Consider the following 26,211-nt stretch of genomic DNA (forward strand, 5'->3'; position numbering starts at 1 on the left):
TGTCTACTGCTAATGGAGCAAAATTACAAACTGCCGGGAAATGTGTATTAAACTTTGAAATAGAGCATATTTCTTTCTCTTTCGTATTTGTTGTAGCTGACATAGAAGAGAAAATTGGCATATTAGGCATTGATTTCTTTGAGAATTATAATGCAAGTCTTCAAATACACAAACGTATGCTAAAAACAAGATTAGGAAAAGTAAGAATTCATAACTTCAACACTAGAATATGTACAATGGTACAGTTCACCGACTTACTTCCTAGGAAATAAGCATACTTAAACAACTTAAATCATAGTAACATATGAGTGTGTTAAGTCAACTGGTTTGTTGATAAAGAAGATAATGGTACAAACATGCATAAATATGCATTTGTGACAAATGAAACGAAATCCTTGGGATTATTAGATTTAAACCCTACTTTAAGCCATCACTCTTATTCAATCTTTGAGAGAACCAAGCAATTGCAAATCAAGACAAAGATAAATATGCAAGAACTGATGACATGTAGGTGCAGTAGTCCAGTGGTAGGACGCGCGCTTAGGGATCGAGAGGTCCCGGGTTCGAACCCCACTAGGGGCACTGCTAATTTCCTTGAGCAAGAAATTTACCTGCGATTGCTTCACTTCACCCAGGTGTAAATGGGTACCTGCGAGGGTGGTATAAATCCGTTGCACAAAAGTGTCGGCTGCACTAAGCGGAGTTAAAAGACTCCCCAGGGAGATTGATAGATACCAGTAGCCCGATCACCAGGGGTAATAGCTGTAAAGTCGGTGAACGTGCGTAAGCATGAAACTTAGACTATAAAATGCAATTACTTACTTTTACTTACTTACATGGCTAAAAAGAGTAAAATATCACTTTAACAGGATAATCTATATCCCAGATTTAGACTTATGTACAGAATGGATTGTAAGGAGAAATACAAGGTTTAAGTTATATAGTCTTTTAGAGCTTTTATCAAGTTTTGCTAGATAAAGATAATTAGTACTTTCTCCTTTGTAGGTAATAGGAGATGAATATGATATACATCATTTTACTTTAATTAATGAAATGCACAGTTGTATACATTGCATAATGTGTTGATACACAAAAACATAATTTGATTTTGTTAAAAGTTTTATAAATCAATGTGTTTGTAAAATCTTATTGAAAGTGAATAGAATACAAATACTTTTATTTATTCTGTCTAAGAACACTTTCAACATAGTACATCTGAAGGATTGTCATTGATTAATTTTTTGTTTTGTTTTTAAAACAAATCTTAATTTTTGTTTAATTTTTCAGACTTCATGCATATGTAAATGAGGTTGATTATTCCACACAAACACTGTATGCTTGCATTTGTGGAACATCATGGACATCCATACTCCGTCAGCTACGATGTAATACCTGTTCGATTCCTGAATGGTTCCTGAATGATCTACGGAAAGACATTTAATTAACAAGCAGGATCTACAGTGTATATATAATAAAAACATTGAAATAGTGTAATGTTTTGTTTGACGGACTAATTATGTTTATTATATTTGATGTTTCATTTTAGCATATGTTGACATTGTGTTTTGACAATGTATATTTATGATAGACGTACTTTTGTAGTTTTACATATTTCCAAATTAATTTTTTTGTTTCAAAATTTGATAGTTTCTAAAGTAAGTGGGATTCTCGCTTTTATGGAAAAAATTACTTTTCAAATTGTACAGGATTTCTTGTTTTTTAAGGCAGGATGAATGTAATAGGGCTGCATTTTAGTAAACGTTCTCAGTTTTTATTGCCCTTTTTGCTTATTTTCCGTACCTTATTTGTTAGAGTTAATTTGATTGGTGCTTTCGATTTAATTCTATATTTTTTCATTGGTCGACTTGATTGAAATAATTCGATTAGTTCAGAACTTCAGGGCTGGGAATCAAAACTGCGTCGTATCCTACAAAATGTAAACAAACGCCACCATCTTGGAACGAAAAATGTATGTTTTTGTTTATAACTCTTTTTGTTGGAAATGACTGAAAACCAGATATATGTATTAACACGCAACTCGAAGCGGAGCAGATTTTTTATGAAAATGTGTGGATACGACGCAGTTCATATTGCTTTATCTATCGTTTCTTCTTCGAATCAATTATATACTCGTTTTCAGAGTTCACCATAAACTTCAAAACATAATTTTGCATCATTTACTAAAATTTCATTAAAAAGAGATGTTTATTTTCTTAGAAAATAATGATCTTTACGAAATGATACGACGCAGTTCAAGATAAAATATGATACGACGCAGTTGTATTTTCATTGCAGGCTGCATATTGGTTTTAAACTATTTAAATTATGTGCTAGGTATGCTAATAACGTTCAACAATATTTCTTGTTAACAACTTAAAAGCAGAGGTCACTCATTGGTTCCATAAAAATGAAAATGTAATACAATTCTATTAAGGCTGCATTTTTCAGTCGCATTTAAGTACCTATCATAAGCATCTACAAATTCCGAAAAGCTGTATCAAATGCAATATACATTGAAACACGTGATCGCACACCCATATGACAACGTGTTCCAGTGTTGCCTTAGCATGCTTCTAAAATTGTTCCCGTGAGTTCGAAATGGGAGTGATTACTATTTTTGATTCCAGTGTAACCTCTTCTGGACCCTGTACTAGTATTAATCAGGAATGACCTTTTTTTTTAAAAAAAAAAAAGAGAAAGAATTACAAATTTTGAAAAGGTCTCTTGCTATCGGAAGAGAGCTATGCGCAAATTGCATGCCTACCTTTGTTACTTGTAATAGCAACAATTTCCGTCAATTCCGTTATTACTTATGTCTTTTACGTGCCGATTTTATTGTATTCATTTTCTTAATAATCGGTGAGAACAGATGAGCTTTATTATTTGAAACTGAACATTAAATTTTTAAAATTATATTATAAATGGTTAAGCTACAATATATTTTTGCAAGTAGGTTATGCGTTCCGTTTAGTCATTTTATGTTCAGCGCCGCGAAACTTTACCTCTGATTTTGTCGTATTGCATTTCTTTATCGCCGAGGAAAGGTCTACGGAATGTATTTTCTATATTTGCACTTAAGTATCATTCTTCTCCATTAAAATAACTTTAAATTTACATATGATACAACTACAGATTATTTTGTAAAGAAGGTATCCGTTTTGCAAAGGTATTTAACGCTGTGCACCGATAAATGTGATACAGATATAGGCAGACATGATCTTTCCCAATATTAAACAGAAAATTTAGGTCAGATTATCACATCGAATTTTCAACAGACTAGAGACATGGCATCTTAACATACCTTCATACTAAAGTGTGATTTTTATTTGATAATGAATTGCCTGAAAACTTAAACAAAGGTTTTCAGAAAATGACTTCACAGAGGATTACCCCCTGTTTACATTGAAAATTTCTCTGCTAGTCATACCGAAATAAGAAATTTAAATGTTATTCTCTTTATAATTAATTCAAATATTTATAATCTTAAAACTTCACGCCAGAAGTTAATAAAAAAGCTGCTTATTTGTACAGCTGACGTTAACAAATTTTGTTGAAAAAACAAATCAGACAGGTGTGTCCGACCGTGGCCGAGCTGTTTATGTTTACTGAATTCAAATCACTTGAACTGAACTGCTATGAATTCGAAAACCATCAGGTTCTTTTTATTCTTTCGTGTGGAAAACCTATCAAGCTAGTTTCAAAATGTCGATGGTTCTCTGCAGGTGCAACATTTTGTCTGAAATAATGCACAAAGGCGCACCTGAGGTCCTCGCCCCTAGTAAAGCTAATGTGTAGAGTGAAAGTTTGAAAACAAACCACAAAAAAGCAGTCTTTACCCAGAACATGCAGAACCACAGTTAACTTAGAGCGTAGCTAGCCAACATGAATTCAAGTTAATAGATTTCTATATTTCCACAGTTAACTTAGAGCGTAGCTAGCCAACATGAATTCAAGTTAATAGATTTCTATATTTTTTGCGAAAAAAATTAGGGATAATATTGAACATACAGGAAAACATAAGAAATTATTTCAAAAAATTATGATAAATTAAGTAACATGTTCATGTTTAACTGAAAAGTAGCTTCCGCAATGTAAACTTTCAAATTAAATGTTATATTGGACATGACACAATGTATTCTAAATAATCAAAAGCAACAGAACATTGCTATACACCGCAAATGATCTGGGTTTTTTTTATCTAGCGCAAGTGATTATTCCATAAAATAGAAATATTTTGCCAAAATTATCCCTATTGAAAAGACTGCCAAAAATACAACTGCGTCGTATCATATTTTATTTTCAACTGCGTCGTATCATTTCGTAAAAATCATTATTTTCTAAGAAAATAAACATCTCTTTTTAATGAAATTTAAGTAAATGATGCAAAATTATATTTCGAAGTTTATGGTGAACTCTGAAACAAATATATAATTGATTTGAAGGAAAAAACGATAGATAAAGCAATATGAACTGCGTCGTATCCACACATTTTCATAAAAATTCTGCCCCGCTTCGAGATGCAAGTTCGCTATAACTTTTGTTTTACAAAATAGTTGTGCAAGCAACATATACCGAACGAAGCGGAAAATAGTGTAGCGTGTTAATACATATATCTGGTTTTCAGACATTTCCAACAAAACAAGTTATAAACAAAAACATACATTTTTCGTTCCAAGATGGTGGCGTTTGTTTACATTTTGTAGGATACGACGCAGTTTTGATTCCCAGCCCTGAACTTGTTATGAGTAATTTTGACCAATCAATCTTATAGTTAAGCATTGTCATGACTACCAAAAGTGTATAAATACCGGGTGAATTTCTATATATCTTGTCTTGGGAACTGGCCGACAGGTCAGTTCACTTCAAAGCTTTAGAGCTTTGGCACTCTTCAAAACTTAATAGTTTTGACTCTGTTCGAAATCTATATGATTTGAGAATTTAGGCTATACTTATTAATAAATACTTAGAAATTCTTTTTTAAATAAATAACTCGTTGTTGGTAGATTCTGGTTAAATATCATACTTTTGATAAATAAATTATATGATTATTGTTTACATAAGTCTATGATTATCGTTTGAATAAATCTCGAAGTGTTAAATTTATAAAGTCTTGTGTTATACTAATTTGAAGGTAGCGTCCTACACCACCATCCTAGCCACTGGTTGGCAATTAAGAGTTCAGAGAAACTGGGTGCCGTTTAAAGATATATTTGTGATCACCTGTCGTCTGCATAATAATTAGGCCATTTATATTATAAGTCTGCCCAGAGCGCCACTGAGTGTTTGGCTCGAATCAGCTTGAACCACTGATAATAAACCGGCACTATTACACAACAATGTCCGTATCAGGGAGTGAAAAATGAAAAACAACAACAACAATGCTTACAAAAAAATAGATTTATTATGTGTTCTGGCTCATTTCCATTTTTGAAGACACTGTTTAACTTTCTCCTCCCTTGGCAAACATGTCCCAATTATCGCATTGTGACATTTTAAAATATTTTTGGAACAGAGTGCCACAGACAATTTTTTGTATTACTAAATAAATGTAAAGATCGTTGTTTGTGGAACATCCCGCAATCCCTGCAGCGAGCTTTTAATATGATTTAACAAAACAGAATCAGACAGAATTTAGCGTTGCATTTAAACAAATCAACATCCGTTTTGCCCACCGTCAAACACAGGAATTATTTCGTGCTCTGTTTTACTAGTGAAACATGAAAAATGGTTTCAACAGAAATAAAAAAATAAATTGAATTGAAATTTGATTGTTTTCGGCTAGAAATTTCACTCATCCTGCAGGACGATTTACTCGTACGGAGTCAATTTTTACTGCTATTTATGAGCGGACGAGTGGATTTGTCGAGCCCTGCCTTGACCGTTAAGGTTTAAGTTTTGAAATTTGCTTGATGGCTGTATGGGTAATTGTTCTATCATGATAGAAATATAAATGTGTAATAAGCAAAATCACAAGAAAAGTCAAATTCAAATGTTGCAAAAAAAAAACGACAAGTTGCAGATTTTGTTCTTTTCCATTCCTGCATTTTTCAGGACATAAATCAGTCATTACTCTCAGTGTATGTTGGAAACAACATTTGGAGACAGAACTAATTACATGTCAGTGGTTAATATTTTGTACTTTTGAAATTGATAAGTTACTTTTACATGGAAATAGCTCAATTATATGAAGACAAAAAAAAACCCAACCATTTTCATTAACTTACCTGGAATACGATGGTAACTTTACCGAAATCAACTTTTTGTTACCGAAATCAACTCATAAAAACGAACAGGATTAATTATCTTGCTTAGGTTTGCATTTTTGGACATAAATAACTAAAATTGACTTCCGGTGAAAGAATCTACGAAAAATATTTTATTTTAATGATGTTATTGGCATAATAAATTTAAGCATTATTCGAATTACTTCCCTTGTCAGATACTAACCGAAATATGTTTAGCAATACCGAAATCAATTAAGTACGTTAAAAAATTATATAATATCTAACACTGTTTTTATATTTGGATATGAATTAATGAAAACAACTTATAAGAAAAAAATTTTGGGAATATATTTTGCTTCGATGATGGTATTATATTATTATATTATTTGATTTATCTCCTTTGACACATCGAATACATGTAAAATCATGAGTTTTAACGAAAGCTAATTTGTTATTTAAACAGTTTACTCTATCTAAATATTTGTTTTTTTAGATATGTTCAATTATATGCCAATTGTATTAGAAAGATAATTAACAATTAAAGTTTAGTTGAATATGGAGAAAAATTTCAATGAGACATATTTATACAGTAGCTTACCCAAAATTATTCATGTGCCAGCTGAGTATCATTAAGGTCATCAAAATCACTTTTTGTTTATTTTTCTTTGTTTTTATGTCAAATTGAATCTTCATTAATATTAAATATCAAAACAGGTCTGACATAAATTATTCAAACTTGCTTTTACACGTCGATTTCTGTATATTTATGTTGATTTCGGTTTGCATTAGCTAGGGGAAGAAATCATGAAAATATACGTTCTTCTCTAACATCATCAATATCTATTACATTTTAGTGATTTTTTGCATGTAACTTCAATTTAACCCATATTACTTAAATATTTAAAATAATTAAAAAAAATTGATTAATAATTATTGTAATTTTACGAGTTGATTTCGTAAATGAAAAGTTGATTTTGGTAAAGTTACCGAAATCAAGTTGATTTCAGTGTCATAACGTACCGTGTCTGTGTTTAAATATAATATAATATGATATATAGAATGTGCATAAAAGTCATTGAAAGTTAGATTTTTGTAAACTTTGAACTGCATAAGCAATGTATTTAACGTTGCATTGACAGAAGCTAGTGATTTCTCTCCCTATATTTTACAGCCGATTAAAGGTTGTTTCCCTAAGCCCAAATTAGGTATATTTTCCCCTAAATTTTTAATATTTTCCGCTGACATTTCCTCAGTGTGCACAGTCTTTAGCAGACCCATGACTTAACAGCAGCTGACTTGTATCAATTAGTTGAACTGAAAGACAAAAAAAATGTTACAATAGAAAGCCTGTGCTAATTGTACCATCCATGTTAAATTGAAACTTTTATAAAAATGTATGGGTAAATTCCATTCTTAGTTGTTGGAATTTGATTTCATGTTCCCCCTTTTCCTGATTTGTCATGCATGATGCTATATTTTCTCCTTCAGGAATTAAGCCTTAGGTTGTATTGAAATTGAAAGAAAATCACTGGAAGCAAATATAGGCCTGTATTATGCTATATCTCTGCTTAAAATCATGAAATATATAATTATATTAACAAAAAATATTTTCCAGAAAATAAGGTCTATCCTACTTTCTCAACACCAAGAAAGCGAAAATGTAAAGTTGATGATATAAAAGAGAAAAAAAACAAGGTAAGTGAATGGTAGTCAAATCATAGCAAGTAGAGGTTTCTTTGAGGCACTTTAGCTCACCTAAGCACAAAGTGCTCAGAGGTGAGCATTTGTGATGGCAGAATGCATACCCACCGTCAGTGGTTCCTTATTATCCACAACATCTAGCCCTAAATCAATGTGGGTTTTGACTAAACTTCACAGGATATACATTGGTGGCCTTCTGTTTAAATGGTTTAAGGTTCCAATCCCATGAATAAGTAGGTCACAGGAGTTATTAAAACTAGACTTTTTTTTTCATCCAAAACTTCAATACACACATTTTGAAGAGGGTCACATATTGGTTGTTTAAAATAGTTCTTTGTGTATTGTAAGTTGAAACAAAATCAAGCTGGTCATTGTCGTTGCTTTTTTATATGCCCGAAAGAATTTCGGACATATTATGTTATACCCCCGGATGTCCGTCAGTCTGTCCGTCCGTTAGCAATTTGGTTTCCAGAGCATAACTTAAGTTCCATTTGGCCCACAGTATTCAAACTTCATATGATGATTGCCCATATTGGGTAGAAGACCCCTATTGATTTTCTCGTTTAGGGCAAAAGCATTCTGTTACTTGGGGACCATACGCCGCTTTTCATGGAATGGCACTACTGTGTCACATTGAAGGTTCCATGATAACAGCCGTATGAACACATATGCGAATGTTTCTAAATTGAAAATTTTACTATTTCATGTTTAAATGTTGAATTCTGTTTAGGGGGCGTGGACAGTAGTTTGCACTTGACAGTACCGTCCATGAACGGGCTCAATCAACCAGTGCCTGCAACATTTTCAATTTTGCCGTGTTGGACTTTCTTTAGGGATTTTGTATTTATCTATTATATGAAGCATAAAATTGTGCTTTTTCAAAAGATTGAGGTATGGCACTCAGGACTTTCACTCCACAATTATGATCAATGCTAGATCTGCAAATGCACTAATATTTTTTTTAAAGAACTAAAATGAAACACGGAATTTAAAAATCTATCATGTGAAGCTTTGACCTCTAACTGTGACCTTGACCTTGGAGGTAGGGGTGCAGGTGCTGTGTATGACATATCGTCTTATTATTGTAACTATTTGTGCTAAGTATTTTCAAAATCCCTTGAACTATGGAGAAGTTTTAGATCGGACACAAAATATATATTATTACAGACTATGTTAATCTTTGAATTTTCTGCAAGTTTGACCTCGGAGGTAGGGACCCATGTTTTGCGCCTGACATATCGTCTTATTATTGTGATTATTTGTGCAAAGTATTTTTAAAATCCCTTAATCTATGAAAAAAGTATGGACTGGACACAAAACATACCCCATATAATAATATAATAACAGACTTACAGAAATCAATCATGTTAATCTTTGACCTCTAAGTGTGACCTTGACCTTGGAGGTAGGGACACAGGTGTTGCGCATGACATATCATCTTATCATTCTGACTATTTGTGGCAAGTATATTCAAAATCCATTGATTTATGAAGAAGTTATATATGTGATACAAAATATACCATATAACAGACTCTGTTAACCTTTGACCTCTAAGTGTGACCTTGACCTTGGAGGTAGGAGTGCAGGTGTTGTACTTGACATATATTCTTATTATTGTGAAATTTGTGCCAAGGTATTTCAAAACCCAAAGAAGTTCTAGATCGGACACAAAGTATACCCTAAAACAGACTATGTTAATTTTTGACCTCTAAGAGTGACCTTGAACTTGGAGGTAGGGATGCAGGTGATGCGTATGACACATCCTCTTATTAAAGTGACTATTTATTAATTATTTACAAAATCCTTTGATCTAGGAAAAAGTTATGGACCAGACACAATATATACTCTATAACAGACTATGTTGATCTTTGACCTCCAAGCGTGACCTTGACCTTGGAGGTAGGTGACTGGTTGTGCGCATTACACATCGTCGCATTATTGTGAACGATTGTGGCAAGTATTTACAAAATCCCTTCAAAGGTATTAAGTTATGGACCGGACACGACATGTACCCTCAAATACACAATGTTGACCCTGGAGGTACGGGTCTGGTTGTTGCGCTTAACACATTGTCTTATTATAACAAACATTTGTGCCAAGTTATTTCAGATTCCTTTGATAAATGACAAAGTTATGGAATGGACACGAAATGTGATGGACAGACGGACGGAGCCTACTAGTATTTCTATATACTCGGCCCATTTTTCTTCGAAAAGGCGTGGGACAAAAAAAAATCCAGCTACCAAACAGTCTGGGGCCCCATATGTCAGAATGTGCATGCTGGGTTGGCTTATTTATACTTGTAGAAAAGGGTCAAAGTGTTTAGAAAAAAGAATTATACAGAATAGGGAACGATCTGAGATAAGCATCGTATACGTCACTGATAACAGACCTGTTCTAAAAATAGCCACATATCGATAAGTTTCGGACAAGGAAACTGGTTAATCTACATGAAGATTATACAACATAATGGTTACGAATTCTTTTATTCTCATTTCTCTCAATGGAAATGATGTTCCTGGAGTTAAACTTGCGTAAAGCATGATTGAGATGGTTTAAAACCATCAGGAAAATAAAGATGATAAGGTGAAAAAGAAATAGCTTTCGGGGCAATACTTTCCCTGCATGTGAATTTGAGAAAAATGCCGGTGCTTGGCAATTTGTTTTTGTTTCACTGTTTATCAAAATTTGAAATGGTGATCGAGATGATATGGTATGATTTTAAGAAATTGGGACTAAAACATGACAGTGTATCTTTCTGTCCCAGATATACCGTACAAAATTTTGTTTCTATGTAAAATACGTAGATCTATTGGAGATGTCATGAATATATCCACCAAAGTGCTACATACGAGTATTAGTTTAATGATTAATATCTTAATTCTTTGATAATTTAAGAATAAGCAAAACTCTGCATTTTTCCTTTTATACCTAATAAAAAATGCCGATTCTAGTAATTATTTAATCAGAAATAATGTATACGTACATGCATGCTTGCATGTATATTTAAACTGAATTGACAATTGAGGTCCGTGATTTAACATACACTGTTTACGTATAGACAATAAAATACATTTGTTTTTTTTTATTTCCCTTGGATATGATATGTCTCACGTTAAAATCATCGCCAATTACTGGTGCATTTCTTTAACTTTTTTATTAGGTGTAAAGATGTATATAATTATAGAGGCCAGAGCAGATTGAGACATATATTTAAATTTAACTTTAAGAAAAAGTACAGTGTTTAGTTGTCCCTTTTCTTTTCACACTAAATTCCATTTCCAACTTGTTTGCTTTCTACAATTGTATTAAATATCTTAAAATATCGCATGTAAACAAAGTAAATATACGCTGCTTAACATCATGTATAATCTGTACTCCCTAATCGCTTGTCCGAAAGTCAGTACAGGTGATGTAGTGGTGATTAGGTAAAATCTATTTTTAGAACAGTGTTACCTTCAGATCGAAGGCTATTTTATCTCAACTTGAGTAAAGCAAAGGTGCAAGTTGAAAATTTGGAAACCTGAAATCCTTTATTCATTATCATTTCCCTACATAATTTAATAGTAAAACATAATCGAATTTGTCACAAAAAAGCTGAACTTAAGGCATATGCCTGAAAACTTGCACCCATGGTAAAGTCAATTGCAACTGATGTCTATCTGAGGATAAATGTTATGAATTATTCTTAATGATACTGTAACATTTTTTATGGTTTTATATCGTAAATCTGATGCTCAAATGATGATTTATCAATATTGCAAGTTTTTGTAAAGATATTTCATGTTAATAAAGGGAAGTAATTAGAAATTTATTTTCTATAAAGTCTGGGTCAATTTTTTTTTCAGTAAGAAATGAATGCATAGATTTTAAGTATTACATTATAATGCATATGAACATTTTCAGTACTGTACATATTTAACATTATTCTTGGATATTTGGAAATTGTTTTAGAAGAATAATCATATACATAAAATATATAAAATTTCACTTAAGTGTTGTTACATCCTTACAACATACAGGATCTTAAATTTAAATTTTACCATGTAGAGAAATAAACAAATTTGTTTGTCTATATATATATATATATATATATATATATATATATATATTAACACTTAATATTACCTATAATGAAGAAATGTCACTGTTTTGAAATCTGAATTACTATTGGTGACTAAAAATTATATATATAATTATATATATATATATGTCATGAGTGAAAATTATACTATATATATATATATATATATATAAGAAATGAAGACAAAAACAAATAAGCTGTTCCTTCAGTTTAATCCAATAACAAAATCAAAAGTTGTAAATTAATATAGAAAACATAAATAGGGGGTTAAACAACAAAATAAACAGGAATGTTGTTATTATATAATTATATGTATATATCACTAAATACAAAACTTTGACAATATGAAAAAGCTGGTTAATATAGAAAATATACCAATAAACTGTAAATATTATAAAATTCACAACAAATTTTACTGTATAAGGTATTGCATTCATTGCTTAATACATAATTTACAAAAACTGTAAATATTGCTATATGGCACACTCTTTTAATCATATGTTTTATATGGACATGACTTCATACATGTACATCTATCTCTACCTTGATTACACAGAGGAAAACTAAATAATTATTCTAAATAAAACTACTTTTTTTTTGCACTGATATATTCTTGATGACAGTTTCAAATCGAGTACATCAAAACATGATATTAACAGAACAAGTTTATTATATAATACCAAAGAAAGTGGCTGGTGAATCAGAATGTAATTGGAGTATACCTCTCTTCCGATACAAATATAAAAAAGATGGTATAAAGATGGTATAAAAAAAAGGAATCCCTAAAGAACGCACAAAACGTTCGAAAATGTTGCAGGCTTGGTTTGATTGAACCTGTTCATGGACGGTATTTGGTAGTGAAAAGCTACAGTCTACATCCCTGACAGCAACTGGCTTAAGCAGACTTCAACATTTAACATGAAAATGTAATATTTTGAATCTAGAAACATCTGCAAATGTATTCATTTAACTGTTAAATAAATATTTTGTGTCAATCATAACTTTTCGCTTTATAAAAAGTCTGAAATTTATTTTAGGAAATGCAAATAGTTTTAAAAAAAGGTATCAAAACCATTTTCCTGTCTAATAACAACAATCACCAAAATTCTAGAAGTTCAAAAACATGGTACACAATATCTTGTTATAAACGGATTCTAACATGAGATACTGATGCCTGCATGTTAATGATAACTCTTCTTTTAAAATTTTTTTGGCTAAAATAATGAAATATTACAGCTATTTTGTAAAACTATTATACAAATGTTGAATTATTCATTTAATTTTTTCCAACTATCATTATTTAGAATAAAAATGCTGAACTTCTTCTGATTAATATATTTATAATAACATAAGCTTTCCCCTGACTGGGTTTGAACACACGCCGCCAGCAATCCTTAGATTACTAGTCTGACGTGTTAACCACTCTGACACGCCGCCATATATCAACACAATAACATTGAATAGTCAAACAGTATGCAGTCTTGTTAAACTGCTAGGATAACCATGCTAGCTCTATATTGGTACGGAAGATATGTTAGTATTGCCTCTAAGCTGCCTCATACATTTCTTCAGCTTGAATTTTTCAAAACCTACCATAGGGGTAAAACAAAATATCACTTACATATATGACAAAACCTTCATACAACAGTACCTTCATACAACATAACACTTGCCCTAATATAAAAGTCTTTAGCCGTAAGAAAATATATTTACAGACAAAAATATTTCAAAAAACATTCACTAACATAAGAATTTAAACATGAACTTTCAAAAAGCAATATTATGGGACCACGTATTTCAATAATTTGTAACTACATGTATAACTGAAAGAATACATCAAAAACATTAAACATTTATTCCTACACTTTATATATTTTTAAATCAATATTGGTGAATACATATAAAGTTACACTATCTGCATGATAATACTATTTACCTGTAAAAAAACAGGTAGTTTCTCAAACTTTATACATAAAAAGCGTTTAAAGTTTCATACAACAGTGGACATCTATAAGTAATAATCACAATCAACAACAACCATTTGAGCAAAATAAAAACACAACACACAACAAAAGAATATTATCTATATCAACAAACAATAACAAAATAAATCACATCTTGTAAGTTAAACTGTAAACAGTTCTAAGAGAAGCTTGATTGAAGGCTTGAACAAAGCAGTTGTACCCTTGTAACTCACAAGACAAGCATTTCAAGCACTATATTGTACACCTTGTCTTGTAAGTGGGTCGCTTAGATCCAAAGAATAACTTTATTCTTTGATAGTCTCATGTAAGTTTTTTTTATGTTTTACAAGTGCTTTGCTCAGAGCCCTCAAGGAATGCTTTCGATATTTAACATAATTATTAATAATAACAACAACAACAACAGCAAGAAATAAGCAGATGACTAAAACTCACAATAAATTATTCTTATCAAAGTTAATCTGGTTATTTTCGTTATTTACAACAGCTTTCTGCTGATCTCCCTCAATATCATATTTCAAAGAATATTTTCAATACTCAATTGTGATAGAAAATTAAACAATTAACAAAGAGTGCTTTTGCATCAACAAAGTTGAACCATTTCAGTAAATACACACTAGTGTTCCTGACATATAAATTACTAAAGAAATGAGAAATGTTCTGTTTAGTCATTTCTTTTCATTTAGCTGAAAATTGCCCATTTTATAAATATCATATCAAGGGCATTATCTAAACATGTATAAAATCAAACTCCTCACAGTGATTACCTCCCTTGGCAGAATTGTAATCACTGTCCTCGCAGACGTCATATGATGATGAAAGTCACATGACATAACGTCGAAATTCAAATGTAAATATTGACTGTTACATAGAAAAACTAACATCATTTTTCTCTTTCTGTTTTATTTTTAACTTTTCGTACCTACGTTTGTTATAGTTTATCAAAAAAATCATCAAAAGTAAAAAAATAATGAAAAATAAATTAAAAAATATCAAAATATTGATAAAAATGTTTGTGATGGTAGAGATCTCTGATCTGATTATCATCTCTCTTCACAACTTACAATAAACGTTATCAAATTCATGTAAGGAACAATTACCACTTATATGTACAACAATCTTTCAGTACAAATAAAATTAAACTACCAAAACAACAAAATATGTTTTTCCTTAGAAAAAGAAATTGCAAGTGAAACAACCAATATTTGTTAAAGCACTGATTAAATATATATCATTTATATTATGGCATTTTAACAGGAATCTATATAAAAGATCGTTGGAAAGAAAATGAAAAATTAATCCCTGACACATCATGAAAGTTTTGATTTATGGTAAATAGCTGAACGGTAGAGGTATTGTTGATTGTTTTTTTACTTAAGACCTAAGTAAGTGTACATGAAATCAGATGATGGTCAATAATAAAATTAAAATGATGAGATGAACTAAAATTTTGGACGAGTACATAAGTGGTCAAAATAATTATGGTACTCTTAAATGAAAAATTAGGTTTCTTACTAAATGAGTCGAGTTTGGACAATGTAAATCATGGACAGAACATGGATTAAGTCAAGGTATAAAGCACAATTAGACAACAAATTATATATACAAGCTTTAGATATGGGAAAATATGGAAGGAGTGAGCTAAAGATAAAAATATGGACATGTTTGATAGGAAAAATTGGACAGATTTAAGACAAAGGCAAATGTGGACAGCAATAAGATAATACAAACTATGGACACAAAAACACACAGGAAAATATACAGAAAGGTTTGATAAAGGAAATATATTCATTTGTGTCATAGTTTTGCTCAAAACCTTTTAAAACAACTTGAGTAAGTTTTTATTCACTGACAGACATTGTACAAAATTTAATGCTAGTGAATGTGTGATTTTTACTGCAAAAATTTACTATGGGAATTATGAGATCATGTAAAAATGCATTGTTCCCCACAACCTTTCTATTCAAATAGCATTCATTAATAATTAAGCCTTATCTAGAAATCTGACTCTGGGCCTTTCAATCCAAATACTGGAACTTTGCAATGTCACTCAAATCAATATGGCAGCTACCCCTTATGGAAGAAAGTTTAAATGCAATTTTAAAACTGTACATTTCTGGAAGACAAATCTCTATCAAAAAATAAGAAATGTATTTTCAAAAAAATCCTAAACTACCTATGAACTGTTAAACACTCAACAATATTCATACATGAGAATTACCAATTCACTAACTAGAAAATGTGTCTAGGGCTATGGATACCATCCCACTAGTAGCAAAAAAAATAAGAGCCGGTTGAACCGGGTGATGCTCCCTGAATAGGTTTTGGACACAGGAAGGTATACCTCTTGTAGTGTCAGAGTTATGTCACAGGCAAAGTTCAAAGTGTAAAAACAACCCAAATGTTGTGCACAACACATTGTCTCAATATGGTGATCATTTCTGTGAAATAGTTGTAAAATCAGACTTCAAATAAGGAAGTTATGGGCTAGACATGATTTTGCTGCAAGGTCATGCTGTGACCTTGACCTTCAAGGTAGCGACCCAAATGTTGCATGTGACACGTCGATTCAATATGGTGATCATCCCTGTGAAATAGTTGTTAAATCCGACTTCAAGGAACGAAGTTACTGGCCGAACGCAATTTTGCTGCAAGGTCATGCTGTGACCTTGACCTACAAGATAGCGACCCAAATGTTGCGCGCGACACGTCATCTCAATATTGTGATCATTTCTGTAAAATATTTTTAAAATCTAAATTCAAATAACGAAGTTATGGGCCGGACAAGATTTTTCTGCAAGGTCATGCTGTGACCTTGACCTTCAAAGTAGCGACCCAAATGTTGGGCGTGACACGTTGTCTTAATATGGTGATCATTTCTGTGAAATAGTTTTAAAATTTGACTTCAAATAAGGAAGTTATGGGCTGGACAGGATTTTGCTGCAAGGTCATGCTGTGACCTTGACCTTCAAAGTAGCGACCCAAATGTTGGGCGCGACACGAAGTCTTAATATGGTGATCATTTCTGTGAAATAGTTTTACAATCTGACTTCAAATAACAAAGTTATGGGCTGGACAGGATTTTGCTGCAAGGTCATGCTGTGACCTTGACCTTCAAGGTAGCGACCCAAATGTTGCGTGCCACACGTCGTCTCAATATGGTGATTATTTCTGTGAAATAGTTTTAAAATCCGACTTCAAATAAAGAAGTTATGGACCGGACACGATTTTGATGCAAGGTCATGCTGTGACCTTGACCTTTAAGGTAGTGACCCAAATGTTGCGCGCGACACGTTGTCTCAATATGGTGATCATTTCTGTGAGAAATAGTTTTAAAATCCGACTTCAAATAAAGAAGTTATGGACCGGACACAATTTTGATGCAAGGTCATGCTGTGACCTTGACCTTCAAGGTAGCGACCCAAATGTTGCGCGCGACACGTCGTCTCAATATGGTGATCATTTCTGTGAGAAATAGTTTTAAAATCCGACTTCAAATAAAGAAGTTATGGACCGGACACAATTTTGATGCAAGGTCATGCTGTGACCTTGACCTTCAAGGTAGCGACCCAAATGTTGCGCGTGACACGTCGTCTCAATATGGTGATCATTTCTGTGAAATAGTATTAAAATCCGACTTCAAATAAAGAAGTTATGGGCCGGACACGATTTTGATGCAAGGTCATGCTGTGACCTTGACCTTCAAGGTAGCGACCCAAATGTTGCGCGCGACACATCGTCTCAATATGGTGATCATTTCTGTGAAATAGTTTTAAAATCCGACTTCAAATAACGAAGTTATGGGCCGGACACGATTTTGCTGCAAGGTCATGCTGTGACCTTGACCTTCAAGGTAGCGACCCAAATGTTGCGCGCGACACGTCGTCTCAATATGGTGATCATTTCTGTGAAATAGTTTTAAAATCCGACTTCAAATAACAAAGTTATGGGCCGGACACGATTTTGCTGCAAGGTCATGCTGTGACCTTGACCTTCAAGGTAGCGACCCAAATGTTGCGCGCGACACGTCGTCTCAATATGGTGATCATTTCTGTGAAATAGTTTTAAAATCCGACTTCAAATAACGAAGTTATGGACCGGACACGATTTTGCTGCAAGGTCATGCTGTGACCTTGACCTTCAAGGTAGCGACCCAAATGTTGCGCGCGACACGTCGTCTCAATATGGTGATCATTTCTGTGAAATAGTTTTAAAATCCGACTTCAAATAACTAAGTTATGGGCCGGACACGAGTTGGGACGTACGGACGGACGGAAGGACGGACAACCCGACGACTATATGCTCCCCCAAAATTTTTCGGGGAGCATAATAATAATAAAACAACCCCTCTATAGTTGCTAGTGTGTATAAACATAGCAGTTATACTGTTGGAGTTATGCACCAAATATGCTTATTTTTGCTAAATCATGGAAAATAACTCAGCTAATCTCAAATATATTTGCGGCAAATTAAAAGGTCCATAAATTCTCACAAAGACAAATATTCTAAGAAATCTGGACTATGTAGATACAGTGGAACTTCATAGATGCTTAGAGGAGGGATGGATTGGCAAGGTAAATCTATATATCCCTTCCGCAAAAAGTGGTGCGAGCATAAAATATTCATACATTGTATACATCTATGTTTTTCTACCCTCATACCTCTTTATACAAATTTGTTCAATATAGAACTCTAATTTTATTTCTATAATTTCATATGGTATATTCACCAGATAATAAATTGTTAAATACAGTGGCACAAATCCCCCCCTCCCCCAACCCTCTCTTCAAACTCAATACAAGGTAATTCTAATAACTTCCGAGGAATTGATAAATTTCTAAAATATATAAAAAAAATTGCACAACCTTTAAGTTAAACATATTCTTAAAAAAATGTCCGAAATAAATATATATAAATAACAAGATGAGATACATGATAAATGTTGCCATAGTTACAGTAGATCAATCTTAGCAAAATATGGAACGTTTTCAATAAAAATAGATATAAAATGACAACTCACTGAAAATAGAAATCTTTAAAAAATCATTTGATACAGGAAGGAAATAATTCATAACTACCAATCATAAAAAATATATAATGCTTTAGTCATATTAAGTTTTATGCATTGAAAAACTGACAATTTATATTCAACCTTGCCCTACAATTTAAAGGTCAGTCATCCTATATTATGTTAATTACATATTTACAATGCAATTGTGTCTAGTTCTTAAGTGTTCAATAACAATACACCATTGATTAAGAAGAAAATAATGTTTCACATGATTTTCCAGCGTTATCAATGGAAGAGCTATTATGTGTGTTACCTCTGGTATACATAAAAGGAACACCACTGAGGTTTATAAGCCTTAAAACATAAAATTTTAATTTTTCACATAGATAAACATGAGCACTTAAAACAGAAATATAAATGAAATATAACCAAGAAATATACTAGAAATACATTGAAAATCATATGTTTGTGCTATTCTCAGTCCGATTTGAGTGAAAAGCGTTTAAACGCTTTTCAATTCTTGGTTATTTGTCACTTTAATAATAATTATTCTGAAAAAACAGAGCGAGCTAATGATCTGAAATTTTGCACATAAGTTATTAGTATAGATTTACATCAAATGGAGTAATAATCTCAAAAAATTATTTCCAGTCCCGTCATGTCAAAAAACCTCAGTTGAGACCCTTTAACATGTATCAGCAATCATAAAAACAGTAACCACTTTCTAAATTCAAACATAACATTCATTTAAGAAAGAGTGCTTATAGTATGTCTGCAACCCTGATCATTTGGCCACCGTACTAATCTCTACATACTTTTTGTTGTTTTTAAATTACAAAACACTAATTCATGTAATCATTTCATAGTTTTACTGATGAAAGAATGTCTATCATAATTTTACTAATAAAAGAACATCTAAAGTGCCTCTCCATACTTTTTTAGTCATATGCAGGCATCAAAGTAATATCATTAAGATACCATATGACAGTTGGAGAAATTCCTTACAAGAAAGAATCTAGAGTTTAAAACACAATGTTAAGCCAGAACAGCAAGGAGCACAAGATTTGAAGTCAACAACCATAACCATGCAGGAACTATTTCCACAATAAAATGAAGATGATTTTTAACCATGTCAATGGTAATAAAACTAGAACTATCACTAAATGTGATTAATACCCCCACAAGACTGCATCGGAAATGAGGATGTTACTAGAAAAAGAATACCTTGTAAAATAATTGAAATATAGAGTTATGGTTGTGGGCAATTAAAGATAGTTGTGGTTCTTGTATGTTGCATTTCCTTTCAATGTGGTTGGCCATTGATGAAGTTATATTGAATAACTCTGTAATAAGTCCAGAAAGATAAAGAAAAGGAACAAAGGGCAATTACTGTATAAATACCGAAGATGGAGTTATAGTTCTTGTTCATTGCACTTCCTCTTATAGTGCTTGACCATTGTATGAAGTTGTTTTGAATTCCAACCAGTACGTTTTAAGTTATGCTTGGTAGACACCCATTAGAAGATTTTTAATGCTAAATATCTTAGCTCTAGCTCTTTGGGGTTTTCAAAAGAAGATATTTTTTAAGTTTTTACTATATACATAAAGGGAAAAACAAGACCCTCTGGGCTGGGGCGGGGCCAATTTTTACCCCAGGGTTTTTATTTGAACAAACTTGGTAGACACCCACTAGAAGATGTTTCATGCTTAAAATCTAAGCTCTAGCTATTTTGGTTTTTTAAAAGAAGATTTTTTAAGTTTTTTAATTATATACAAATAAGGAAAATCAATGAACCCTTGGGGCGGGGCCAATTTTTACCCCAGGACTTTTATTTGAACAAACTTGGTACACACCCACTAGAGGATGTTTCATGCTTAATATCTAAGCTCTAGCTATTTGGGTTTTTTTAAATGAAGATTTTTTAAGTTTTAACAATATACAGGAATAAGGAAATCAGTGACCTCCCCGGAGTGGGGCCAATTTTGACCCCAGGGCATTCATTTGAAAAAACTTGGTAAACACTGGAAAGATGATGTTTCATGCAAAATATTTTAGCTCTACCTCTTTCGTTTTCTAAAAGAAGATCTTTGAAGTTTTTTCTTTCGGTTGCCATGGCAACGAGAGTTCTGTTTGGAATTAAATTCTTTGAACAATTTATAAAGTTGACCAACAAAGGAACATTCCTGTGAAGTTTGGATGGAATTGGCTTAGCAGTTTATGAGGAGATGTCATTTAAATTAAAAGTTTACGGACGGACGATGGACAGACGCTGGACGAAAAGCGATCACAAAAGCTCACCATGTCACTTTGTGACAGGTGTGCTAAATGCTGTCATGTATCAGTATTGCCCAGGACTCAATCCACCTTGTAAGCATCATGTAATAACAAAAGCTGTCATGTATCAGTATTGCCTAGGAATCAATCCACCTTGACCCATTTCTTGATTGATGTATTCAGTGACTGGACCCATCTATAATATAAACAACAAAACACTCTCTAAAGAAAACTTTGTTTTTGGTCATTATAAACAAAATAAATATGCTTTATCAGTAAATAAACCATGTAATAGAATTAATGACATGATTTTTTAATATTCATTTCATTAGAATAACAAGGGCAAAAAAAAAACCCACAAAAAAAAGTTATCTAACTTAGAGATGATATCAACATTATTATTTCATCAGTAAATTCATCATGTATGTTTTTTATCATTATCTTTTCGAGTAACACACACACTTCAAAGATCATATGGCAACTTACCAGCTTTACTGGTAGAGGAAGCTCTCTTACATTCACTGGCTAGGGCAAGTGAAGTCACCAACCGTAACCACTCACCTATTCATGGATTATTAGTCAAACAAGTTAACAACTAAGCCATGCCATCACTTAGCCTGATTTAGACATAGGCACGACTATTTAGTAAAACATCTATTTAATTCAATAAATTACACAATTATTTTATTAGTTATCTCCCTTTAACATACCTCATTTTGTCTGTATCATTATCAGTGTAGAATGAAAACGTTCTCATCTGAGTCTCCGGTGGACGTAAACTAAAACTGAACTTCTTCCCGGACACACCACTGACCTCTACCGTATATCCATGGAGATGTGCCACGCCTATAAACCAAAATATGTCTACAATTAGCTATGATAGCATTCTTTCAATTTTAGTTTAAATATCATCAATTGAAGTCATATTGTGACAAAGGCATTTAGTTAATAATTTGAAAAACTCTCTTGAAAGTCAGCTTCATGGTATAAACCAGTACTGGTGTCAAATGAGGAAATAGGGTCCTGACCAAAGTAGGTCTCAAACCCAAAATCCGAGGGATGTCATTGAAATTTTTTGGAGATGGTTTGTTTTAAATTTGAGGCACTCATTTTTTGTTTCATTACATACAATAAAGAATGTTTTCTAATGAAAACAGTGCAAACCTTTTCAATTTTTCTATCATAAAATCACATAAATATTTCTAGCTTTGGCTACACTAAAGCAATCATGAATTTTCTGAAATTTCTGCTGTATTTATGAGGACCTTAGAATCCAAATAAATAGCAAGTATACACTGAGTGGAAGCAGTTTTAAGAGATAACATATTATGCTTTAAAAAATAACATGTAACCATGGCAAAAGTACTTCCATTATCTGCCCTGTTCACTATTCAGTCTACAGATTTTAAAAATTTACACTAAAAAGATGAATGGCTTTTTCCATCTAACTTCTTTTCCAGGGTATCATTAGAAAAAATGGACTATTTTAAAAGATATAGGGCAAGGTAAAGGGTTAAATAATATAAAATCACCATCAGCTTCTTTAGAATTAGCATTTTTGTAGTAGTATATACAAGCATCTTTGAGAACACAGTAACGTTTTCTCCAGCGCCGGGTTGCTCGTCCCATCTTGAACAAGTACCCCGAACAATCTGGGCTTCTAATATTCAATGCCGGCAGCCCAACATTATGGGCTGTTACATCCATCCATGAATCCTAGATGAAAACAAGCAATAAGATTTATTCATGAATTCAAAGTAGAAAAATACTGAATTACTTACAAATTCAAATTTAAAATACAAATTTACTTGACTGTGCAATTGAAACAGTGGTCAAAGAAATTGTAAGTTTTCACCGAGATAGATAGATACATGTAGTTTTATTAGATAATTATAGATTATTTTCTTTATGTCTGCTTACCTAAATAGCTAAAACAAAGAAAAGCTTAACTGAATTAAGATTATCATAACCTGAAATTATGTGATCAGACTAGGGCTTAAGTGTTATAAAAATTTATTTTGCCTACCAGTACTTTCTAAATAGCACAGACATCAATCAATCCAAAGTAAGAGTGAATATTCAACTTGGTAGTTGTAATGAATATTTATTTCACATATTAATTTATTTTCAATTTTAATTATCACAAGACTGTCTTACCTTACTTTTACCTTTAGATGCAGCATCGTTCATTGCCCCGACCCAACTGAAATATCAAGACACTTGGGTTATTATGATTGTTTTGTTGTTGTTTTTAATTTGAGATTTCAATAAGCTTAGTATGTACTTGTGCTAGGCCAGGTATACAAATCCTGTTTGTTTTTCTTGTTTTATGCCAATTTTAACACATTGTTTTAATTATATCTTGGTCTTGGATAGCTGGTAATTACCAATTTCTTCTTAAACACACCTGTTTACACAAGGTGTTAAGGCATCAAGTGTGATCCCCTCTAACAATGTCAAGAGTGCTAAATACAAGTATGCAATAAAATAACCTAAATATAACCTGGATAGAATTACTTAAATTATATATTTTCACACATTAAATATTTATATATTTAATAGGGATGGCAATGAGTAACCTGTTTTTGATTAAACGTCAGAATATTGGTTAAGAAAATTGATATTTGATTACTTGGAAAAAATATGTAATTTCTACTTTATTGTTTTGTGATTTAGATAGATTAGTGTATCTAATTAGTTCAGAAATTCGAAGATGTACATGTATCTTCATAAATACCTGTTAAATGCAACCAAGACATCCTTGCAAAGGTGCAAAAATGATATATTGAATTTAACTAGGCGATCAACAGTTTGACACGTGCATGGGATTAAACACCTGTGTTGCTTACGTCATTCGGCCTCTTATGATATTTAATTACCTTAATTTGTGCCTTAATTAAATTGTAAAATATAATACTATTGATACAATTTTGATCAATTTGTTTATTGGTTACTCTAAGTTACCTCCCTTGCAGTCCTATTTATAATTACAAATTCTATGAACTTAAATAGAAAACGAAAGTAGCATGTAGCTGGTGTTGATATTGTGTGATAAAGTTTGAAGATCATTATTAAACATCATAGTAACTGAGTACTCCGTTGGATAAACGACAGAATACTTAGTATTAGTTTTTGTATTCGTTGCCATCCCCATTATTTAATCATGATATTTACAGATCATTATGCAAAGAAAGAGTTAGGACTTGTTAAAAGAGATCACATGAACACAATTTCTGTTATTATCAGACATCAATTATGCAGTATAAATAAAAGATTGGTCAGCCTGCACAGATGTTCATACTGGCCTAGCTCTACAGTGAAATACCATGTGATATTTCACTGATATATACAAATATTTTACTAAAACTAATGCAATAAAATGAGTTAATACTTTGTCATTTGTTCTCTACTTTCTGCCATAAAGTAGAATGTTTTAGAGTTGTATTTCTCAGCTTTGAAGCCAAACTTGTTAAGATCTCCATGTCTTGAAACTGTATAACAGTTTAATGGTATAGCCCCTAGTGGATCTGTTTCCTGTGAAAATATAAAATATATCTCATCACATTGTGTCTAACCATTTATATGATGAATTTGTGTAATGTATATATTTGCCTTACAGCATATTAAAGGCATTTAGATAACAACAGTGTAGCAGGTTGGCCTGGCTCTATCCTTTTATTTTAATGATGTGTAAAAAAACTATGAATGAATAAATCAAAAAGGAATTCAGGACAGTTCATAGCAGAGTACTGTATTGCATCTCAATATACTCAAATTGGTCAGACTGCATAGACGCACAGGTATTTTGGTATGTTGTTTATCACAACATATTTTCTATGAATAATATTATGAGAATAATGACAATGTAAATGAAGAGTAAACTTTTTTTTATTACAGGATTATCCTGTTGAGGCATCAAGGAAAACACGAGTTGTTGATCTAAAATCATTCATTTAAACTTTTAGTTAAAAAATATTTTATGCTTTAAAAGGAAAAGCAAGGGCCACAACTCTTACAAATTAGTGACTGTATCCCTAATCATTTTAAAGTTCCTTCACCATCACAAGTAAACATTTTGGAAAAGGGGAGCTACATGTACATTTGAAGCAATAACGTTAAGTTTGTTTTTAATGCTGATTTTAGCATGCTTATGGTCCCATCTCAATGGTTGGTCAACCAGTAATTAGAGTTTTCCCATCAATTACATACTACTAATTTTGCATCTTTTTTAACAAATTATATAAACTTAATGAAGCACCACAAAGGAAGATTCAGAAGCAATTTAATCAAAAAACAAAAGGGTAAAATTTTACAGATTAAAATTGATTTACTTGTTCATAAGAGATGATGAAAACTGTAAATACAAATTGTATTTCCATATCCACTAGCACAAACTTTAGTAGTATTCAATCATACAACTCCTAAATATTGAAATCAATGACCTTGAAGGAACAGATAAAACACTAACACCGAGATTAGGTATATCATAATGTGGAAGGACCAGAAAAAAATGTCACAACTGAGAGATGAGGAATAGTGTAACCTTCTATGTTTTTACCTTTTCATTTTTGTAATAATACAGACAGTTATCTCTCCGTAAGATGAAGTACCGCCGTTTCCATGTTCTAAATATAGTAGACGAGACTTGTTTCTGTAGATAGCCAGTCATCACTGGTACTTGAAGATCTTGTGTAGTCGAGGTATCTCCTGTCCCAACCTCTAAAGTCAGGGTCTTAGAATCTGTAGTATATCAAAGAAACAATTTTTGGGGGTTTGTTTTAAGTCACAAAGAAATGGTATACAGCAATTTTCTAAATTTAATGGTGGCAGAGCAAAACAGTAGCCCTTTTATGCGTATGTGGGAATGTGAGTAGAACCACCAATGTTTCCCAGCTGGATAGCTTCTTCATACCAGACTTAAACACTTGCTTTGA

At 32.2% G+C, this 26,211-nt stretch overlaps 1 protein-coding gene across 4 annotated transcripts in view; it reads right to left on the reverse strand.

Moving 5' to 3' along the window:
• Positions 1 to 12,204: 12,204 nt before the first annotated feature.
• LOC132753923 (uncharacterized) overlaps positions 12,205 to 26,211 on the reverse strand; it is a 41,066-nt gene continuing 27,059 nt past the window's right edge. For 3 of the 4 annotated variants that reach the window (XM_060744477.1, XM_060744478.1, XM_060744476.1), the window contains exons 7-12: positions 25,836 to 26,017; positions 24,669 to 24,811; positions 23,435 to 23,480; positions 22,810 to 22,993; positions 21,988 to 22,123; positions 12,205 to 21,473 (exon numbers count right to left, since the gene is read on the reverse strand). In XM_060744477.1, the coding sequence (XP_060600460.1) occupies positions 21,422 to 21,473; positions 21,988 to 22,123; positions 22,810 to 22,993; positions 23,435 to 23,480; positions 24,669 to 24,811; positions 25,836 to 26,017 (743 nt within the window). In that variant the 3' untranslated portion in view covers positions 12,205 to 21,421. The remainder of the gene's footprint in view (positions 21,474 to 21,987; positions 22,124 to 22,809; positions 22,994 to 23,434; positions 23,481 to 24,668; positions 24,812 to 25,835; positions 26,018 to 26,211) is intronic. The other variant, XM_060744479.1, reaches the window with a different exon arrangement.

The sequence above is a fragment of the Ruditapes philippinarum genome, unplaced genomic scaffold (genome assembly GCF_026571515.1).
Source record: "Ruditapes philippinarum isolate M1 unplaced genomic scaffold, ASM2657151v2 ctg2365_1_1_1_1, whole genome shotgun sequence".
NCBI classification, from domain to species: domain Eukaryota; kingdom Metazoa; phylum Mollusca; class Bivalvia; order Venerida; family Veneridae; genus Ruditapes; species Ruditapes philippinarum.